Source organism: Larus michahellis, chromosome 10, assembly GCF_964199755.1.
Source record: "Larus michahellis chromosome 10, bLarMic1.1, whole genome shotgun sequence".
In the NCBI taxonomy this organism is placed as follows: domain Eukaryota; kingdom Metazoa; phylum Chordata; class Aves; order Charadriiformes; family Laridae; genus Larus; species Larus michahellis.
The window spans coordinates 3,750,175-3,769,895 of record NC_133905.1 but is presented as its reverse complement, the minus strand read 5'-3'; the positions used below and the strand labels follow the sequence as shown (position 1 = coordinate 3,769,895).

The 19,721-nt window shown below is 45.9% G+C and overlaps 1 protein-coding gene across 5 annotated transcripts; it reads right to left on the bottom strand.

Annotated features, from left to right (window-relative positions):
- Positions 1–1,347: 1,347 nt before the first annotated feature.
- Positions 1,348–19,331, bottom strand: TPRA1 (transmembrane protein adipocyte associated 1). Of its 5 annotated transcripts, none has more exons than XM_074602242.1 (12): positions 19,225–19,310; positions 18,569–18,703; positions 14,484–14,671; positions 14,201–14,333; positions 11,580–11,666; positions 9,872–9,944; positions 8,762–8,841; positions 7,442–7,552; positions 6,960–7,020; positions 5,826–5,928; positions 5,240–5,320; positions 1,348–4,164 (listed from the first exon to the last, which is right to left on the bottom strand). In XM_074602242.1, the coding sequence occupies exons 3-12, from the start codon at positions 14,657–14,659 to the stop codon at positions 3,930–3,932; spliced, it is 1,140 nt and encodes a 379-aa protein (XP_074458343.1). In that variant the 5' UTR covers positions 14,660–14,671; positions 18,569–18,703; positions 19,225–19,310; the 3' UTR covers positions 1,348–3,929. The 5 variants fall into 5 exon arrangements, with proteins under 5 accessions (XP_074458343.1, XP_074458344.1, XP_074458342.1 ...); XM_074602243.1 differs by having other exon boundaries at positions 18,569–18,706; positions 19,095–19,237; XM_074602241.1 differs by lacking the exon at positions 18,569–18,703 and having other exon boundaries at positions 19,225–19,331.
- Positions 19,332–19,721: the final 390 nt, after the last annotated feature.

Here is a 19,721-nt window from a genome sequence, read left to right as displayed (position 1 = left end):
GACTCTGCCCACCCCACCCCCCCCCACAAGATATCCAGGCCTCTTCTCTAGCACACTCCTGGAAACAAGCAATAATTTTGTTATTTGTGTAATACCTTGTACGCTGGGGACTTGTCCCATTGCTTGAGTTCTCAAGGCAATGGCACTGCATGGTGGTGCTGTCAGCTGTTTGCACTGCAGTACAGCAACACTGTGAAAGAGCAAAGGTCTGGCTAAAGTCAAACCACCAACGCTCCCAGAACACTCTCACCAGCCTCTTGTTTGTTTCTAACCTGCCACCTGCTCACTTCATTTGATGGCACACAGTTTTCATACCAAAAAAAGATTGTGAACAGTCATTCCTTATTGGCCGCCTCTGTCCTCTCAGGGTTTCACAGACCTGCATTGTTGCTCTTCCAGACTGGTGAGTTCTCAACCATTTAATTGCTCCTCCAGAAGTCATCCCATAACTCTGATTATTCTTCTCATCCTTCCTTAGGCCTTTTTCAGGTGTAACTCCAGCCAGGTGCCAGGCATCATCTGCAAAGATCCAGGAGGGAGAGTGGGCAAAGACAAACAAAACTGCACCTCCCACCTACGGCTGTGCCTTCCTGTGATCTCCAAGAGCCTGAGGGACCCAACAGGGCCCACAACCCACGGGACACTGATGTGGAAGCAGCCATGATAATGGTGGAGGAGCTGTACAACAATTTAAATGCTTCTCCACCTACGCAGGAGCAGAGGATGTCGTCATAGTTAGCTCCAGCAGTAACATCTCCTAGGGCAGTTTTCTGTGTGGAACCTGGAAGGAGCTCTGTAAGGTTTTACCACACAGTGACCCAATCCCAAGGTCACCCCACTCCCCAGACTGTACCCCCGCCAAAGAGATCCTGATGGGTGCCGATTACTGCCAGCACACTTAGCTGTTACTCGGCAGCTATCATGTCCTCCCTGCAGCCAGAAAATTAGTCCTGATACATAGTGCTCATTTCAAAGCCCAGAACAAGAAATGAGCAAGAGTCAATTCCAACTTCCACATCCACCTTTTTCCAAAGCAACAGAGAAAGATATCTGTAACAAAGACCCCTGATACGAGACATGCCTAGGAACGGCAAGATCTAGTTACCAAGAGAAGAGTCAAAGGCTTCACTGACAATTATTTAGACCTGGAGACCACTCTCTACAGTCATCTGTTGCCCTAGTAATAGCCTTCCGAGAAGGAAAGATCCATCTCTGACAAAAAGACATCATGTTATTCCATTACCATCTGCCATGTTTGTTCAGGGCTTTAAAAAAAAAAAAAGTGAAACCGAAAAGGTTATTTTTTTCTCCATAATACGGATCATTTGAGAAAGAAAGTATGACCAATTATGCCAAACTTAATTTTATTTCTTTATTTTACAAACAAAAATATACATTTATTCTATATTTTCTCTCTTTGCATCCCCCTCACACACATAACACACTTCTGCTCAAGGACCACTGGGAATGTGGCCCAAAGTATTATATACACATAAAAATACAACAGGAGGAAGGTCAGTCCATGACCTAGCACAGAAGCTCCTCAGCAGCAGAAGACGGGACGCTCCAGAAATACTGGAGTCCTGCCAGCGAAGGACAGGATGCACATGGTGACCACCTGCACAGGTGATCCTTCAGCAAATACTCCTTGGGACGGAAAAGCAGTTGCCCCTTTATTTCTCAACTGCTTTAAGACCTTCATATCTCTTGGCTCTGTCCAAGACCCACCAACTCCAGGGACGCTTCGCAGGTTTCCCCACACTAACAGCAGCTCAGGATCGGTGTTGCAAGCAGCAATAGGAGCAGCAGCAGGGCAATTCAGGCACCACATCATCCATCCCTATTAGAGTAAGCAAGCAAGCGTGGCTCAGGCCGATTCACAGCAAGTGACGGGAGGAGCATGGAACACTTCTCTAACACGGCAAGGGCTGACATGCCCGGTTGCCCTTACACGGTCATTGCATGGAGGGGAAATGTGAAAGGCTGTTGACCCACGAGACAATTCAGCTCTCGCACATGGACAAACGGAGGCCTTTTTTCCTCAAAAGTAAATTAAAAAAAAAAAGCGAGGGTGGTGTTTATTTTCAAGGTGCCAGTGCTACTTAGAGGCCTGCAGGGCAAAGTCCACAGGCAGAAGAGAGAGGCTGCATTGTTCATTAACAAAAAAAGATAAGAAAAGGGCCTGCATAGTTTTGGCAACCAATATGAACTTCATGTTCTTACCCAAACTTTCCCTATGGTGGGAACAACTGGTAGCAAATGCTTTCCCCTACCTGCTCATGACCCAATCTAACACCTCCACGCTGCACCCTGCATGACGATTTCCCAGAAACTCTTACCTCAATATTCTTCAGGAAGAGCAGTGAGTTGGGGCAAGGGTTTCACACAGTCCCCAGACATTTCAAATTCCCTCCTTCTACCATCTCTAATGGAAAGTTGCTATTGCTTATAGCAGATCTCCACCTACCTGGAGGACTCAGGTAGAAAAACACCCCCAAAGCTAGAGGAATACACCTCTTCATCCTTGGAGAGCACAGTAAGTCCCAGAAACCAGCCTGATGCAGCTTTCAGCTGAACAGTGCCTGGACTGGAACACGATGTCTTGAAACTGCATGCCAGCTCAGACAACAGTAGTCCCTTTTCCAGCATGGAAGAGGTTAATAAGAAGTTCCAGATAGTTTTTAAATGAACCACGCTCCATGTGTGCATAAGTATTTTCAACATATTGAGCCATAAAACCTATTCAGACCAGCAGAAGTCTGGGGATCTGACTGCAACATAAGAGGACACTGGCAGAGAAACACACCCGTCTCCCAACTTGCCTCCCCACTTAGAACACCAGCCAGCTTGATTCTAGCATGCCTATGGTGTTTGAGAGTTTCCAGTCACTAAACACTGACAGCCTGGACTCATCACGGGCTTCTGCTCTGCCTCAAGCACCTGAACATCTCTGGAGCCTTCATCTGCAGAGTCAGCTTCCTCCTTCACAGCACCCTCCAAGACCTTGCCAGAGCCATGAAGCAGAGTGCAGATGGAAAATGCACCTACCTCACAGGTTCTGTTCTTGAAACTCAGCCCTGATTCAGTGTTGTCACCTAGATTTTCTTGTGAGCTCAGATGCACAGCAGTACACCCTCCACAGACTGTTTCACAGCTCCTTCAGCTCAGCTGGACAGCAGCACTGTCTGTCCTTCCATCTCCCTATTGTTCAGTCCATTCACATCCATGCTGCTGGCTACTAGCCCCCCAAAACGCTCCCAGGGCACAAAGAACAGTTCATTCCTCTTCATACCTCTCTTCTCCTTCCCACACGCTCTGAACACTCCTTTTAACCCCTAGCAACTGCAATTCATTATTTTCATCAGTATTAGCTGAAACTAGAGATGAGCTCAGCTGACCGGCTTCCCTCTTCAGACACTGCTATCACCACCTATGCTGTTGCATTATGACAAGACCCACGCAGCCATGCTGCTTGAAAAAGCCCAGGAAGACCATCTTTGGTTTCAACCACCAAACCTTTCTATATATATGTACAATACAGCAGTCAAGTCAACACCCTCATCCCTAAACGCCATTCCCCTAATTGGCAGGCAAGTGCTTTCAGTCATTGAAAAGGAAGAGGTGCCAGTCAGGCCTGTCTTCTGCGTTATATTCACATCTGGAACACGGAGGATCAGGAAGGTTCAGTATTTATAGGTTTACGAACAAGACTTTTCTACATTGTTCTCAGTTAGCAACACAAAACGTTCTTTCCAACAGGATTAGGGCTGCCAACTTAATTCCACAATAGGTTTTGGAAATCCGAAGGAAGAGAGGAAAGCCATGGCAGATAGCCAAGGACAGATTTCCAATGGACATCCTAACAGCTGTAGTATCAGGGAGTTTGGAAGGAAAGGAATGAGGCATTGTGTGAAGCGGGTAGCCCTGCCTTAGGCATTGATGGCTTTCCAGCGGTCACTGTCTATGCTGTTGATGCTGCCCACATGATACGGCATAGAGGCCACGTCATCCAGGTAGGCTGTGGTGTCAATTTGAGTGCTTGAGTAGAACCCGGAATCCATTCCTTCCTTCTTGGCAACAGCATAAGGGTGGGGTAGGTGCACATCCACATCCTCAGGTTCATCCACCTGACATTTGTAGGAGAAAAGGATCTTCGGTTCAGACCTGGCGTGATTAAAAATACGTGTTTAAGCAATGTAGTATAATAGACACTTACCCTTAACTGAAACTCAGCAACACTAAGAAATTGTTTATTTAGACCCTAAAAACTCTTCACGCTAACTTTTAGTCCTGAAATATACCTAGTAGAGTAATTGCCATATAGTAATACTAAATGCAGCTTTGGGCTAAGGCACCGAAGAAATAAGAATGACAGAATCCCAACTCCAGTGCGGGAAAGGTGTTATGATCTTTGGGAGTTCTGAATTACTGAGGGCAACAGCATCCAAACACCATTGGACTCCACAGCAGCCTGGTTACTGGCACCAACAGAACAGGAGCCCACCCCAAGTTCCATCTGTGTGCATCAGGAAAACCAAAATACAAACACCTGGGGATCAGCAGTTTCCATCTCTAACTCCAGATACTGTTCCCTTTTGATTTCAGAAGGCAGCAGAGGCACATTTTGATACTTTAGGAATAATTTATGTTCTTAGTTATTTTAAAGCCCGCTGTTTCTTGCCTATGGACAATAAAAGCTAAGGCCTACAGTAAACCACACGGTTTTTCCTACCAAGATGCATTTCCTCTGAATGGCCACATGGCGGCAAACCCGACCCAGGAATCACACTCCCGAGTGCTTTAAACTTGGTGACTCTTGGGCCCAGTACGCAGAGTACTCAGCCAAAGGGCTACCTAAACCCTAGATTCTCTCTACAAACATATCCCAAAACTCACCCAGGATACCATTTACTCTTCCGGGACTCAATCTCTCACTAACCATTTAGTTACCAACTTCAGCAGTAACACTGTACTAAGCAGGATGCAGACACCGAAGACGTGATGCTCCTAAATGTTTGAGAGGAACGTTACTATCAGCTCTACTTTGAGTATAAAGAAGTCTCGGACAGAAGCAAGCAGCCCGGCGTCACACAAGAAAAACTGCAAGGCCAGAAACTGAAAACCGGTTCCCTAACTGGCATTCCAATCCCTGCCCTTATTCTGCACATGGGGAGAATTTGGGTGCAGAACAATTAAATGACCGTATATACCCTCTAAACTTCTGTTCCTGGCTACTCACCCAAAGAAGCCTTTCAGGAACGCCACATAGATGAGAGGTGCGAAGAAGCTGAAGTAAAGGAACGTGGTAGCATCAACGCAGCTGTCAACGGCAAAAGGGAACACGAAGGAATTTAGCACTCAAGCACAATACAGCTGGATAACACCCACCACATCCCCCCAGAATGATCCCATTTCCCTCCAGAGTGACCAAGCACAGCACAAGACAAGTCTTGTGCTAAACAAATTCAAACTGATGCAAAGTGTTGCCATCAACATGTGTCACTGCTCCTAGACACTCATGAGGGAACCATCCCAAAACCCAAGGTCTGACTGAGAGCACAGTCTTAGTGCTCCCAGTTTTTGACTCACAGAAGCGACACTCATCCCTGCAGAACAAGACCACTGCAGAGCACGCAGCTCCACACACCTCTCCAGTGTGGGTTTCCTGACCACTCAGAGGTCTTTTGGCACAAAACAGATTCAACAACTTTATTCCTTCTTAGGAACACAGCACAAGTTTGTTTTCTTGGGAGAGGCAGCGTTGAGAGACACTCAAATGCAACATGAGAAACTGGGCTGCAGACCTGCTCCCCCAGCATACATACCACAGTCCTTCTATGATATCCACACAGAGGAGGGCACTGCCCAGGCCCTGCACCAGGTTCAGCAGTGCCAGGATTCCAGCATAAACATAAAAACTCTTCCTGGCTGTAGGAAAGACATGGACACAGGTGAAGCTCAACCTCATAAGCACCAGCCCAGTGCAAATCCATTTGATGGAGATGGCAAACCCAACAGAAGCCTCTCACCATCTTGTCTGTTTAAGAACTCAAGAACTAAGGCTGCATTTTTCTGGCAGGACTGATGCAGGTATAGTGGACTAAACCACACCCTCCTGCATGTGTATACACACACAAGATGGGTTTTGAAAGCACATAGTCATGGCAACACATGCACAGACTTTCTTGGCAAGCATCTGGAACAAGTGTCAGTCACATACTTGAACATAAGAAAAACAAACAAAAAACCCACAGCTGAACCAGCATCTGTGCCCTTCTGATGTACAGCACTAACAAAACTGCTCAGGAGACCCAGACAGGAGCAGCAGGGTACGCTGGACACTAGGCAGATGAGGCCCAGGATGACCTGCTTGTGGCATCTGCCACAAGGGTACCCACACACAGGTGCCGACACTACTTAAGAGAGAGAACAGCCCAGTGCAAACAGCTCAGTAAAAGCTTCCCTCCCTAAGCAAGAACTGCAGATGCTCTGCAACAAGAAGAAAAACCAGAGAAGCATCTTAATAAAGTGAATGCCCAGACAAAAATTACTAAGCGATTCCCAATTAGCCTTTCTTTCCCAGGGGATGACCACCACATACACTTTAACATCATACATGAATTTCAAAGGAAGCTATTATTAGAAGCCATTTCTTATGGCTCTCTAAAGATTATGTATTTACATTACATCTGTATCATTAACTGAGCAGTAAATCTTGTTTTCTTAATGTAATCATTTAGCTACTGAAGTAACAATGTAATTGCTCTTACTCTGTCCTCCAAACGATACAACATACTATTTTTCATGGGGTAACTTATCAGTCCTTTGCCATGTATCTGTACACAGAGACAGTGGGATGTACCTGCAGCACAACCAGATACAGGAACCTCTTACTCCCACCTATGTTTCATTCTGGCGCTGTCTCCATCTATACTATGGAACACACTATAGTCACTTACAGGGCAAAGAAATCCGGTCTTTCAGAGGAGTTTTTGGAAGAATCACCACCAAGGAATAGACCTGTTGAGACAAAGAACTAACTGTTCCACAGCTGCTTGATAACTGAACTCAAAATTCTTTGCAGGAATGGCATGTGGTGTAACACGCTCCCTGGATGTCTCAGGGCAGAGGCGCCCTGATATTAAACTCTGTGCAGATGTGAAGGCCCCACACCTCACTCCCATCAGCACACAAAGACCGGTCACTGAGAAACAATGGAGTGAAGAACATCTCCGTTCAGATGGAATTCAGCTGCCACAGCTTACACCACTCCCACCAAACCTTTATTGCTTCAGCTCTCCTGCTGCACGAGAAGCATCCGTGCTGCACTGTATCAGGCAGGAGGGGGACCAGCGCTTTATCATACACAAATCATCCTCATTGCCCCATTTAGAAAATACAAAGAAGCTATCAGAGTGCATGACACATGCCCAGTACTTACCAGAAAGAAGAAACAGGAGCTGGCAAGCCAAAAGTGTCTCCCTCCATGGCCATAGATGTTGAAGTCTTCTGCTGAGAGGTGAGCATCAGGATACAGGATTTCCAGGGTGCCCTAGGAGAGAAGTGGCACCAACATGATTCTGTTATAGACAGCATCCTCACTAGAGTGGGTGTCTGGACAAAGGAGACTGTGTTTAAAGAAGTCCAGACAACAGCTGTCCCTGCCACCTAAGACCCAACCATTGCTCTGCTTAGACCAAATTAACCTCACACAGGAGAAAAGGAAGAAACTGAAGACAAGAAGCGAGAGGAAAAAAGTGGCAGGAATGTGCATCTGAAGGAAACCAGCATCAATGACATTCCAGGAGAGAGACTGACGGAAAGGATAGGGGATGCAAGCAGTTGCAGATGCAGCAGTTAGACATCTGTTTGAAATAGACAGAGTTCCATTTACATTTCCATCTTTAAAGTAGACCTTGGATGAAATATACAGAATACAAAAGCCAACGCTTGTGCAAGAGTTGGGAAAGGACACTGTCTCATTCACTTGAATTCCTGAAAAATCGTATGAACAGAAGCTACCACGCAGACAGTGGAGAGAGAAAAGTGTTTGTAAGCACCACTGAACCCAGACATAGTTCAAACACTTGATATTTAATGAGGCTCCTTCAGCATGATCATGTGGCAATGATCAGCCCGCTGCCTCTGCAAGCAAGAGCCTGGTCACAAAACAAAGATCTATGTGTTATTCTGGTGCTGCGTCAAGTATAGAGGCACAAGGCTGACCACTTACGTACCAAGGAGAATAAACCCGGACACACACTGCATTGTTCAGAGAGACGGAGACGCAGCTAATAAACTGAGCTAGCAAGCCAGATGCTAATTTGAAGGGAAGCAGGAGCTCTCAGCTCTCTAAGACTCAGGAAATGAGGCCCAGTGCACTGCTCTTATCTGATAAGAACACCTCACATCTGTCTATCTAGTTTTAACGGCACTTGAGGCTAGATTCAAAACTTGTGGCTCAGGTGTGGAAAACTCTCCCTCCTGTTCCAAGATTCACTAAACAAGACAATCCATCTAAACCTCATCTCATGTCTTGACCTTGGCGGAGCCGTTCCTGCCATGAAGAGGACAGGGAGATACAGTCTGGTGTATGCTCTGGGCATCCTGATACATTGCCACAAACATACAATCTCCCCCCAAAATCTCATTCAAAGAGCAAAGCTGCCACTTTCCAGATAGGAGTCCCACACCTAACTGCTGCACTCCAAGCGGAGTCCCCTCTTTTGCAAAGACTAATTCTCTGCTCCAATATACTCACCTGGGTGACAGAATATGCCAGAGACAGCACTGTAGTGATTGCCAGAACACGTTTCACACTCGACTTGCTCTCCAGGTGACCTGGAATTAAGGAATACAGAAGTGACTCAGGATGTGATCCCAGCCCTGGTAAAAATCAGTTCTCTTCAAAACCAACAAAGGACCACATTTATATTTCCAGAGGCTTTCAAGGGAAGGTTAGAGCTCACTCAACCGCTAGAAACTGCTTCCCTGTTCAGAGAGTTGAGCCTTTCACAGACAAAATAATACAAAACAACAAGTTTTAACTTGCTTTCCTTCTGCCCACACTAATATACAGAAATCAACTAAGTCCTTCCCCTGGGGTTACAGAAAAAAAATAGTCAGGAATTACTCCAGTATCGTGTACACTGATATGTTGTAACATTTCTTCTCAGGAAAACGCTGATGGGGGACTGGGTTAGAGCAGGGAAAAAGGGCTTACACAATTTAGAGAAATCTGCACTGGAATATGCTGGAGCAGACAATCTCCAGAAGCTCCCTCCAACCTAAGTTATTCTATGAGCCCTCAAAAGATAAAAGAACTAGTGCTCAGATGTCCCACTGGCAGATGCAACAGTGACACCTACCAACTTCCCTCTCTCCTACCGCCGACCCACACGAAGAGCTGCTCCAAACAGCATTTTCACTCGTACAACAACTCTGAAAAAAGTAAAGTTATAGATTGCAGCTACAGTTATAGCAGCTGAATGAAGCCAGGATGGAATAAAACCAACCAAGGGGGGGACAGAAGGACCCTCAAAGGAATCATCTTAAAGAAAATGGGGTTGGAGCAAAGATCAGAGAGTTGATCTTTGCATAAGCCTTCTTCAACTAAACTGTACACTCCACCACATGCATGCAGGACAAACAAGGCACAAATAAATCCTGAAATTGCACAAGCCATTGATCTGTAAATATAATCAGGCTTTCAGCCATTTCTAACTAAAACTGCACAATTTGTCCTTTGTTTTTACTCTAGAGCTCCTTCACGTTATAGAATCAGCATCTCCACAAACTTACAGATGCAGCCTCTGTGGAATCAAAGGGAACAGAAGACATTCAAAGCACTCAAAAACCTCCTGACACGTACCAAAGGCAAGGCCTAGAATCACCACACTCAGCTCAATCGCCAGAAGGAAGAACCTTGTGATCTCCCACAGGATCTGAGGGATAACAGAAACCAGACAAACATGATTAGACAGAGCCAGGAACCAGTCGGAAGTTAATAGAGCGAAACTCCACTCTCTGCTCCAGAGGATGACAGCCTCTGAACAGAGCAGGTAATTTCCACAAACCTTCCTCATGTTTTGTAGGGATGTTAATTATATGCTTGTTCCAAGCCCTGTCCATGCCTGTGAAACAGAACAGTTGTGTGGGAGCAAGCAAACAGCATGCCTATGGAGAGAGGAAGTGGCCATGGTATGCCACACTTGAGGATCCGTCACTTGTCTTGGATGTGCTCTTTCTGCTGTACTCCCAAGGAGCACTAACCCAAGACGACCTTAAAAATCTAATATTAAACAGGGCCAGTTCTTAAAGCAGTAGATTCTGCAGTACAGTTATGACTGAATAAATTCAGTATTCTGCACTCCTCCAAAGCTACTGGTCCTGAAATCTAAAGTACATTAAACTCTAAAGCCCTCCCCCTTCCAGTTTATCATTTTCATTACCAGGCTTTATTTGGTGAAACAAGACCAAAAAACCAGCAGGCGAGGCAACTTCTCAGGTAGTCATGCAATAAATCAGTGTCAAACCTAGAAAAAGAACCCAGGTTCTGGCTTATTAATCCCTTTCCTCTGAACACTGAATGGCACTCCCCTCTTGAAGATACACAATATTTTAAGAGGCATTTGGTGAGGCACTTCTAACTTCAGAAAATACAGTGTATATATGTGCGTGTGTATATATATTTATATGAGAGAGAGAAAACAAAAGAAATATAATAGACATGATAGAACGCGTGTTTTTTACAGGAAAAATTGACCGAGTATGTGTCTTAGCGCATGACTTCCCACGAAGGTGCACTTACAACACCAACAGAGCTGAAAAGCACCTTCTCACCTCTTCTCCATTATTCAAGTCCTGGACCTACATCTATTCAACAGAGGCGAATTAAAATGCTACAAACATCCAGCCACTCACAACAAGCTGCACATTGCAATGCTTTGACAGATAACATTAAAGGGAAAAGCAAAAGAACCGCACTGATCCCAGAGAATAAAGCCAGAAGACTTGTACTTTATGGGTGGCTCTCCTTCCTCTAACAGCTCAAGAACTACAGAGTTTTTTGGTTTAGCTAATATTCTGCTACAAGTCAAACGACTGCAAAGGAACAGCACATACAAAGCTATTTCCTGTTTGCTAAGGGTTCACCCTGTGCTCAGAGTGGCTGCAACGACGTTCAGGTATCAGTCTCAAAAGGGCATTCGGTTTTATTTGCTTTCAATACGAAAGAATTAAGTATTTTTCAAAGAGCCACTCAAATATTGCAAGAGTAACAAAGGCCAGGTCTTGCCTATCCACTAAAGGTCTCTGAATGTTTAGCTCTTGCAAAGCAGAGTCATTCCATCTCTGCAACAGGAAAGTTTTGCTACCGCCATCTGTGCAACTATTTTTGGAAGTCCATTGTTTTACAGCCCTGGATGTTGTGATCATTTAGATACAGCTATCAGAACAGGATTCCATAGTAGCTATAGCTATGACTACTGGAAGAAAACACATTCTTCTTCTATGTGCATAAAAGGGAAGCCTTAGCAGATTGCTGTGACCAGAACTCTCAAAATCAGTACTGTACCTACCTTATCAGCGACCATGGCAGCATCAGAGGCACTCACAGTCATGGAGACAACAGCACGGGCAATACCAACTAAAGCCACCACAAATACCTACACAAGAAGATAACCAAAAGTGAACTCATGTCAAAAGGCACATATGCAGCAGTGACCAGGAACCCTTTTGGAATACCATTTCCAGGTCAGCTTTCAAGCCTGACAACGTGTACTAAGGATTTCCTGTAGCAGATTGGAGTTAATTTCCCAAAGAAGATTCCTCAGGCCTGTTAGATGAAAGAGCACTGGCTTAGAATTTAGGAAGGAAAAAATTTCCTCAATGGTCAGATTAAACAGCTCCAAAGAGGTCTCATCCACTCCTTACAACAGTACCTTTATAGGCAGTCTTCCCACCCTTCAGTCCACTGGGGCAGGGGAGGAGAAAAACCAGACAAAAACCATATCCCTCCAAATGTCAAGATCAAGTGCTTGGTATGAGTGAATAAATGTATCGCATCAGATAACAGAAGCCACTCAATACCAGCTACACTTCAGATCTGTGACAAAACTAAAATCTGCAGTTCTCTCACTCAACACTGACAATGATCAGGAACACGGAGGAAAAAACTTAGCTGCAGCCAACAGCTTTAAAGTATCTTACCTTGCTGCACAGCACAACACAAAGATACACAAGTCATCTCATGCACCATTTAAGCATGACAGCATGGAGCTCAGCAAGGCTAATTTACCAACTCCTGTGCTGTCACAGCCATACTACGCAATTAAGAGCTCAGCTGGATCTATCTACCCTCCACTGTGCACTTACCCTCTAAGAAAGCAGATTTTTCCAGATAAAACTCTCCAAGTCACAGGCTAATTCTAATGATGCAGGTATGAGACACCTAAATCTACTGGAGAACAGAGTCCAAGCTGATTCCAAGGTGTCTGGAGAATAGAAATGACCAATAAGCCACCTACAGCTGAATATTTCCTCCTTAGAGGAAGAAGGGATGCAAATGCCATGAAAGAATAATACAACAGTCCTCCTGGGGTGGAAAACTCTGGGACAAAACACTGACAAGAAGAAGGGTCCCTGAATATACAGTGTTCTGAAGCAGCAACAACTTATTGGAGAGGAACACACACCCTTTTTGCTTCCTCTCTAAGTAGGTAGAGACTCTTTCAAATCTATTAACTTCGTTTTAATCACTGACTCCACAAGAAAGCATTCCTTCAAAACATGACAAACAGCTGTTTGAAAGGAAATCCTCACAGAACACACTTAGATCCTCATTTCCCAATATCATAGTCCAGAAGATCAAACTGAACTAAAGTGTTTTCCTCTAAGGCTGTTTCACCACTCTTCCTGTTTCTCACTCTGTTTTGAAGAAGTCGACAGCATACGGTCAGTTCACTTTTTTCTTCCCTTTGGTTTCTTGGGAGTTTTGCTTTTCAAAGCCTTTGGCATGAACTTTCTATTGAGCCACGTCCATTAATGTAAGCATAAAGGAAGATTTAAATCCAGACTGGAAATGCCTGGTAATATTTTTAGAAGTTTGGAGCATTTTTGTGCATGCCTGGTTACCCACAGCTGTGCACAAGCCCAGTGCCCACACTCCAGGCCTGAAAGAGCTAACAAGACTTTCCACCAAAGATTCAGTTGTTGCGACTAGCTCAAATTTGGTTTTGATGCGTCTTGGGTTTTGCTGTGACATCACCTGTAGACAACCCAAAGAAGGATGCCTCCCATCTAACCCAATTCAAACACACGTTTACTTCTACAACCTGTACTAATCTCACTGAGGAAGAGCAAACATACGCTACATACTAAGGCAAGCCAAGATCTCAAAAAGCACCTACGATAAAGCTTCTGAATGACATTTTTAAATAAATCCAGGTAGGTCCTTAGCATGCACTTACCATGCCCTGTGAGCGGCATCACAGTTAATAAGTATGAAGTTTGGAGATTACTACAGAGACTACTTTAACATGATCAAAAGTTGCCCAGGCCTTTTTACACTGAGGAGAGGAGAACAGACAAGGTCTTACACATTAAGAGTTGTAACTGTACTGCCTATCTATTCTGTTTCCACCTGAAGAATTTACAAGAACATCCTCAAGTCAGCAGTCGCTTTGATATGATGGGGAAGAAACTAGCAGGGTTGGGTGTCTACATTCCCAGACTAAGCAGAACCTTGTCACATCACCAGTTTCTACAGCAAATGACCAAGCTTTCTAACAGCTTCATGGATTCTCCAGTGTTTCACTCTCACTAGCCCAGCGAGAAGCTGGTTTCATGTCACATGTGACTGCAAGGAACAAGAGAGTGTAAGATGCTAAATTCTGTGACAGAAAAGCAACAAAAGTTGGGGGAAGAAAAAAAAAAAAAAAAATCACCACAGGAGAACAAAATCCACCAAATCCAGCAGATACGGTCCCAGAATCTGTGAAAAGCAGAATTCAGACAGTGAAAAAATTTAAAAAAAAAAATAAATCTGTGTCTACTTCTTGTAGTATACCTTCAACTAAAAACAGACTTTACCCCTGTGAGATGTGGTCTACGCTCTCTCTCTACTCGTTCAGTGATATTGTTCATGAGTGGTAATAAAAAACACTCACTCATCAGTTCAAAAGAACAGAGCGGTACTCACTAGTATGTAGAATGTGGTGAAGATTGGGCTGGAAGTGACCCGGATTTTGGCCCTGGCAGAGGGCAGCTTCCAGAGAAGAAACATAAAGAAAAGCACATTGGGAACCAGGAGCAGAAGATCCCAGTAGCGGACTCTGCAAGAAGTAAATAAAACAGGTTTTTTTCCTGTTCTTCAGCATCCAGAAGGCAAGGCACCAGCCCTGGTCCCTTCTCAACCAAATTGAGAAAGAAAGCTCTTTCCCCTGGCCGAGGGCCAGACCACGGTCCCATTTCCTCCATCTCACCTGGACTTGCCAATGTCCTCATAGAGCAACAACAGGCACTTGTGCGGCACAGTGATGTTGGTGTCATTGATTGCCTGCGTTGTTGTCGGGGACAAAGTCGTCACATTATCCAGTGCTGTCACCAGGGCAGTCGAATGCGTGATGTTGTCAGACATGGATAATCTCATCACAGACATCCTGCCTTCCTTCTGGTCCAGGTCAAACGCAGTGCAAGACAACCACAGCAGAGACAAAAAGCAACATTAAATCAGTTGTGAGTCAGGGCTAAAAAAACACATCCCTGCCATTAGGCTCCTGCATAACTGCTTCCTGCTCGTTACAGCAAATTATCATTATCAGAAAGACTGTATTACACAATGAAATGCCACCTGCCCTTACTCTGCACACAGCCATTAGGGTGGACAGTACAAACCCACTACCTTATATCAGAGTAACAAGCACCTTCAAAATACTGTAATCCTATGCTGGATTAAATTTTGTGAATTTTTGAGCTTTAGCAGATTCATAGAAGAAATCAAGACTCAGCAGCAATATGTGGTATCATTGGATGGAGACAGAAATTCTGCTGTACCAGAACATTAACTATCATTCTAACTCCCAAGATCAAGAAGCTATAGTCAATGATTTGATTTAAACTATTGCAAACTAAAAATGAAATCCCCTACCTAAAACACGTTGCTGTTACCAACCCTACAGTCTGAGAGCAGGGAGAGCCTCACATATACTTTTACCTAAAGGGACTGTACAGACTCTTTATCTTCTAAAACCGACACTGGCAAAAGCCAAAATTCAGCATTTTTCTTCCAGCCCTCTGCAAGACATCAGAACTGTTCTGATTTTAAGCAGAACAGTAAGGCTGTGAAAAGACAGCGCCTTTCTAAAACCCTGTTAGCATAAAGTTCTCCCAACTTCTTTACATCCACCAGTCTCAACTGCATTGCACTCACGTCTCAGACACAGATCGGCATCACCACTGATACCTTACAAACCCAGAACCAGACGCAGCCCTACCTAACAGGTTTCCTAAGGTCAAACTCTGGGGCAGCAGAGAGCTATGGTCAGAATCAGAAAGGTCATGGCACTCGGTTCTTTTGCCTGACCTACCTTATACCTCTCCTGTCCCTTGGAAAGATGACAACACAGAACTTTCTGCTCCCCTGATGAAACTTTTTTGAGCTGCCTTTCCTGAGAGATCATTCACATCTTTTCTGCCTGTCCATCACATCACACCTGTCCATCCCCCAGGCCCTACGCTGCTGCGGCATTAACTGTCCCTCCAGAAATTAAAGGGAAACTCTGCTCTGCTGTCCATAAAACTCCACACGCTTCGAACCTGTGCCAGTGGCTTCGGCAGAAACAACAGCAGCAGTTTATCCCTCTGTTCGTTCTATGATCACCTTGGAAGCTTAAGTGGACTATGGCACATAGTACTTCAGAGCTGCATTTAGTAGATACTAGGAGTTTTGACCTGATTTACCTTACTAAGCCTACTCCTAATTTAATATATCATTTCGTGCAAATCCTCTCCTCTTCCCACCCTACAACAGCAACCCTCACCTTAAGGCACTTGACTAGCTACGAGCTGAATGCAAACACAAAGTCCTACCATCTCTCCTGGCACTGCCCAAAGAAGCGGTCACAGACAACACACAGATTAAAAAAAATAATAAATCTCTATCAACCAGCATCTTAAAGATGCATATTGCCAGAGACAGCACAAGTCTGTGTGCTAAGGTCAGTCCAGGATGCATCTCAAAAAAAAAAAATCTCCCTGTTTGACTTCAGCCCTGACTGGCATGGCAAAAACTGACAGCCTGCATGACAGGACTCAGAAGGTATTTTTCCTGTGAGGTTCTGGGTGACTCACAAGTTGGAAAGAATCAGCACAGCCTTGTGTCATCTGTTGAGCTCTTAAGAGTTCAGTAGCACCTTCTCAACAAACTGCTTGAGACTGTCAGCCAGAGACTCTCCTTTCTCTTCAGAGGCTGAAATTCCTCCCAGGTCTTCTGAGGGGCAAGGTGATCATGCCACCCTCAGCTAACAAACCCCCCCTTTGATTCATCCATGCTGACAGATACTTGCTGAGCTGGGATTTTTCTTTTGCGACTGCCGTATGCTGCGCGACACAAGAAACGTCACATTAAATAAACACATGCAGACCTGGAAAGATCAACTTTGTGCTGAGACGGCAGGCAAAATCTGTGCCAAAAAATCGTAGTTCTAGTAGAGACTCCAGCGAACAGCTTCCATATTCCAGACTTCTCTCTCTTCCCTACAGCTTCTCACTTCTCTGAGCTGACACCATTGAGAATGATTTTCTGTTAATAATTTTGCTCCATTCTCTTCCTCTGAAACACCACTGTATTTCAGCAGCAGCGAGGACAAGTGTGTTCACATTTGCCAACACAGAAAAAAATTCTACCTCATTTTTAAAAAAGCTGGGAAAGCTAGAGAAAAACCTCACAGAAGATGGGCAGAAGAGTGTCACCAACTCCAAACCATCACAACCTCCTAATACCTCTTCTGGGACAAGGAATTTGATCTGCCTCTCACACTGAAAAGAGCTCAAACATAAAGCTGCAAGAGAACTACATGGGAAAAACAGCTTCCTTATAAAAAGAACAAACACGCTCCATTCTTTTTCCCTAGAGGCCACCACTATCACACAACAGCAGCAAGCTGCTGATAAGAAGAGGAGTTGGCCCCATGTTAACAGAGCTCCAGTCACGAGGTTTCAAAGGGCAAAGCAGAATCAAGCTTACCTCTCAGGCAGACTGCTCGCTACAGCCTTGTATTAGTATCCTATTCTTCCTCCCAAGATGAAGTATACACAAAGGCAGAGCAACTGAACATCCAACATGATAAGAAACGGCGGCCAAAGCCATCAGCCAGACAGCACGATCCCCATGCTTTTCTAATAGCTAAGGCCTACAGCAAGCATGTGGAGAACTGTCCCGTTCCTGTCAAAATCACCAGCAAAAATTCCACGATGACAGGATCAGGAACTCATGGTAAGGATCCGGCTAGACTTCATCAACCCCAGCAACACTGCTCCTTACAGCACACTGTCCCAACCCCTGCCCTGTCTAGTCCAAAATAAATCCAGTCAGCTGAGCATATCCAAGAGATCATGCACCACACCCTGCCTCCACGGGGATGTTCACTTCAGCCAACCCAACCTACGCAATAGGGGTAAAATCACCCCGTAGCCACATAAAAGAAAACCAGTGCCACAGTCCTTGTCTCCCTTTTTCTTCTAGCAGGCAGCTCTATTCACCATACACCTGAACACAAAATAAAACGGTTTTCTACACTACAGCTGAAGTCAGCCCGACTTGGCTGAGAACTATCCCCCCGTCCAGGCGCTGGACTCCCAAGTTGCATTCAGATCAAGAACATCTGCCCAACTGGTAGGATGCTGGGACTGTGTTGGGGAAGGTTCAGCTGCACCTTCAGCGACACCGATTGCCTCTCACCGAGGGGAGGCTGTTTCTCAATTCATGGTACCGTAACCATATCAAAGCTCAGTGAAATTCAGGGCTCAAATCACTGGCAGTGCTCGTGAAGTCCACGCACATAAAGATGAATTACACGCCACTAGAATAAAATAAATAGTAATAAAAAATGAAAGTTTTTTTCCTTTCTTTCTGAAAACTGTATCAGAAAGTCTTGCAAATACAGATCATACTAGGGTTAAGATTTCTCCTTAAAACACTGGTTTTTTGCAAGAGAAAACTGCACTGACCAGATTCCTGCTTAAATGTATTGTTACTTCAATAACTTAAATGCTTAAAAAAAAAAAGAGCTTTTTGTTTCCTCTTCCTTTTTAAGATGGTTCTTCCAATATCACTCTTGGTCACAACAATTATATTTTGCAATTTAGAACAAACTCACACAACAAGGACTTTCTACCAGTGACCAAGAAACGTTTTCTCTCTTTTCTCCAAGTTTCATTCTCACATCTCATTCTGAACTAAGCTGAACAGAAAGGAACTGCAACACTAAAAAACAAAACAACCAAAGAAAAAAAACAAAAGGAGAAATATCAACAATAGCCCAAAAGCACCAGACATGTTCAGGGATACCTTTCAGAAATAAGTATCTTAAGTTTTTCGTTGTTTGGTTTGGGTTGTTTTTTTCCTTCTAGAAGGCGGGTGCACAGACAACAAGCAAGAAGGCGGCACGTTAAGTGAAGTAACAGCACACGGTCACTTCGTTCTCTGCTGGGAAGGAAACGCGGACTATTTTAAAGGCTGCTGAAGGAACCAGGGACACGGAGAAAACCTTAAGTGAGTTTCCATCCCTTAGGCTGGGCAGAGGCGCCTCCAGAGGCTCCCAGGCTTCAAAAGGAGGCACAAAGCTGCCTTCCAGGGACGCGCTGAAGCGTTTGCGAAGGGCCGGGCAGAAACCCGGAAAGCAGCGAGGTCCGCCCCGGCCACCGGTGGCCCCCGGGCCGGTCCCGGCTGTGCCGAACGCCCCCAGCGCCCCGGGCGAGACACGAAGCTGTTTTTCCTGCCTGTACGCCAGACCCGGGCAGCTGGGGAACCTCCGCAGGCTGCCAGGTCCGTTCCGGCTCCCCGCTCACCCGGGGTTGACCGCCCCTCCGCTCACCTCAGCGGGCCGCGGCCGGGTCGTGCCGCCGGGGCAGGCCCCACCGCCCCGGGGTGAAGTGCCCCGCCGCCCCTCCCTATAAACCCCTCTCCCCATAAGCCCCCGCTGCCGGTGCCGGCTCCGCTCCTACCCGCCGCGGGCCCGGCCCGCCCGGCCCTGCCTCCCCGGCGCTCAGTCGCGGGGGCCCAGCCCCACCATCCCAGGCCCCGGCCCCGCCGCTCCCCTCAGCCAGGGAGCGTGGCCAAACAGCGGCTCAAGCAGAGTGCCGCGCCGCCAGAGCCAGCGCAGACGGGCCGGCTCCTTTTCGGCAGGGCCCAGAAGCGCTATTGAGAGAGAGCCCCCGAGAGAGGTGCCACTCCGGCCAATCAGAGACCAAGCTGAGAGAGATGCTGTCAAAGAGGCTGACAGAAATAGCGGCGGGAGCCAATGGGAAGGGGCGGGAGGCGGGACTCCAGGGCCGGACCCGCCGCGCGTTAAAGGTGCTGCGTCCCCGGCCGCACCTTTGCGGGACGGGGAGCGGAGGACGGACGCGGCCTAGGCTGTAGCCGTCACTCTCGGGACGCCGCGTCCCCTGCCCGGCCCTGCGACGGGTGGGAGGAACAAAACCGCCCCATGAGCCCCAGTGCA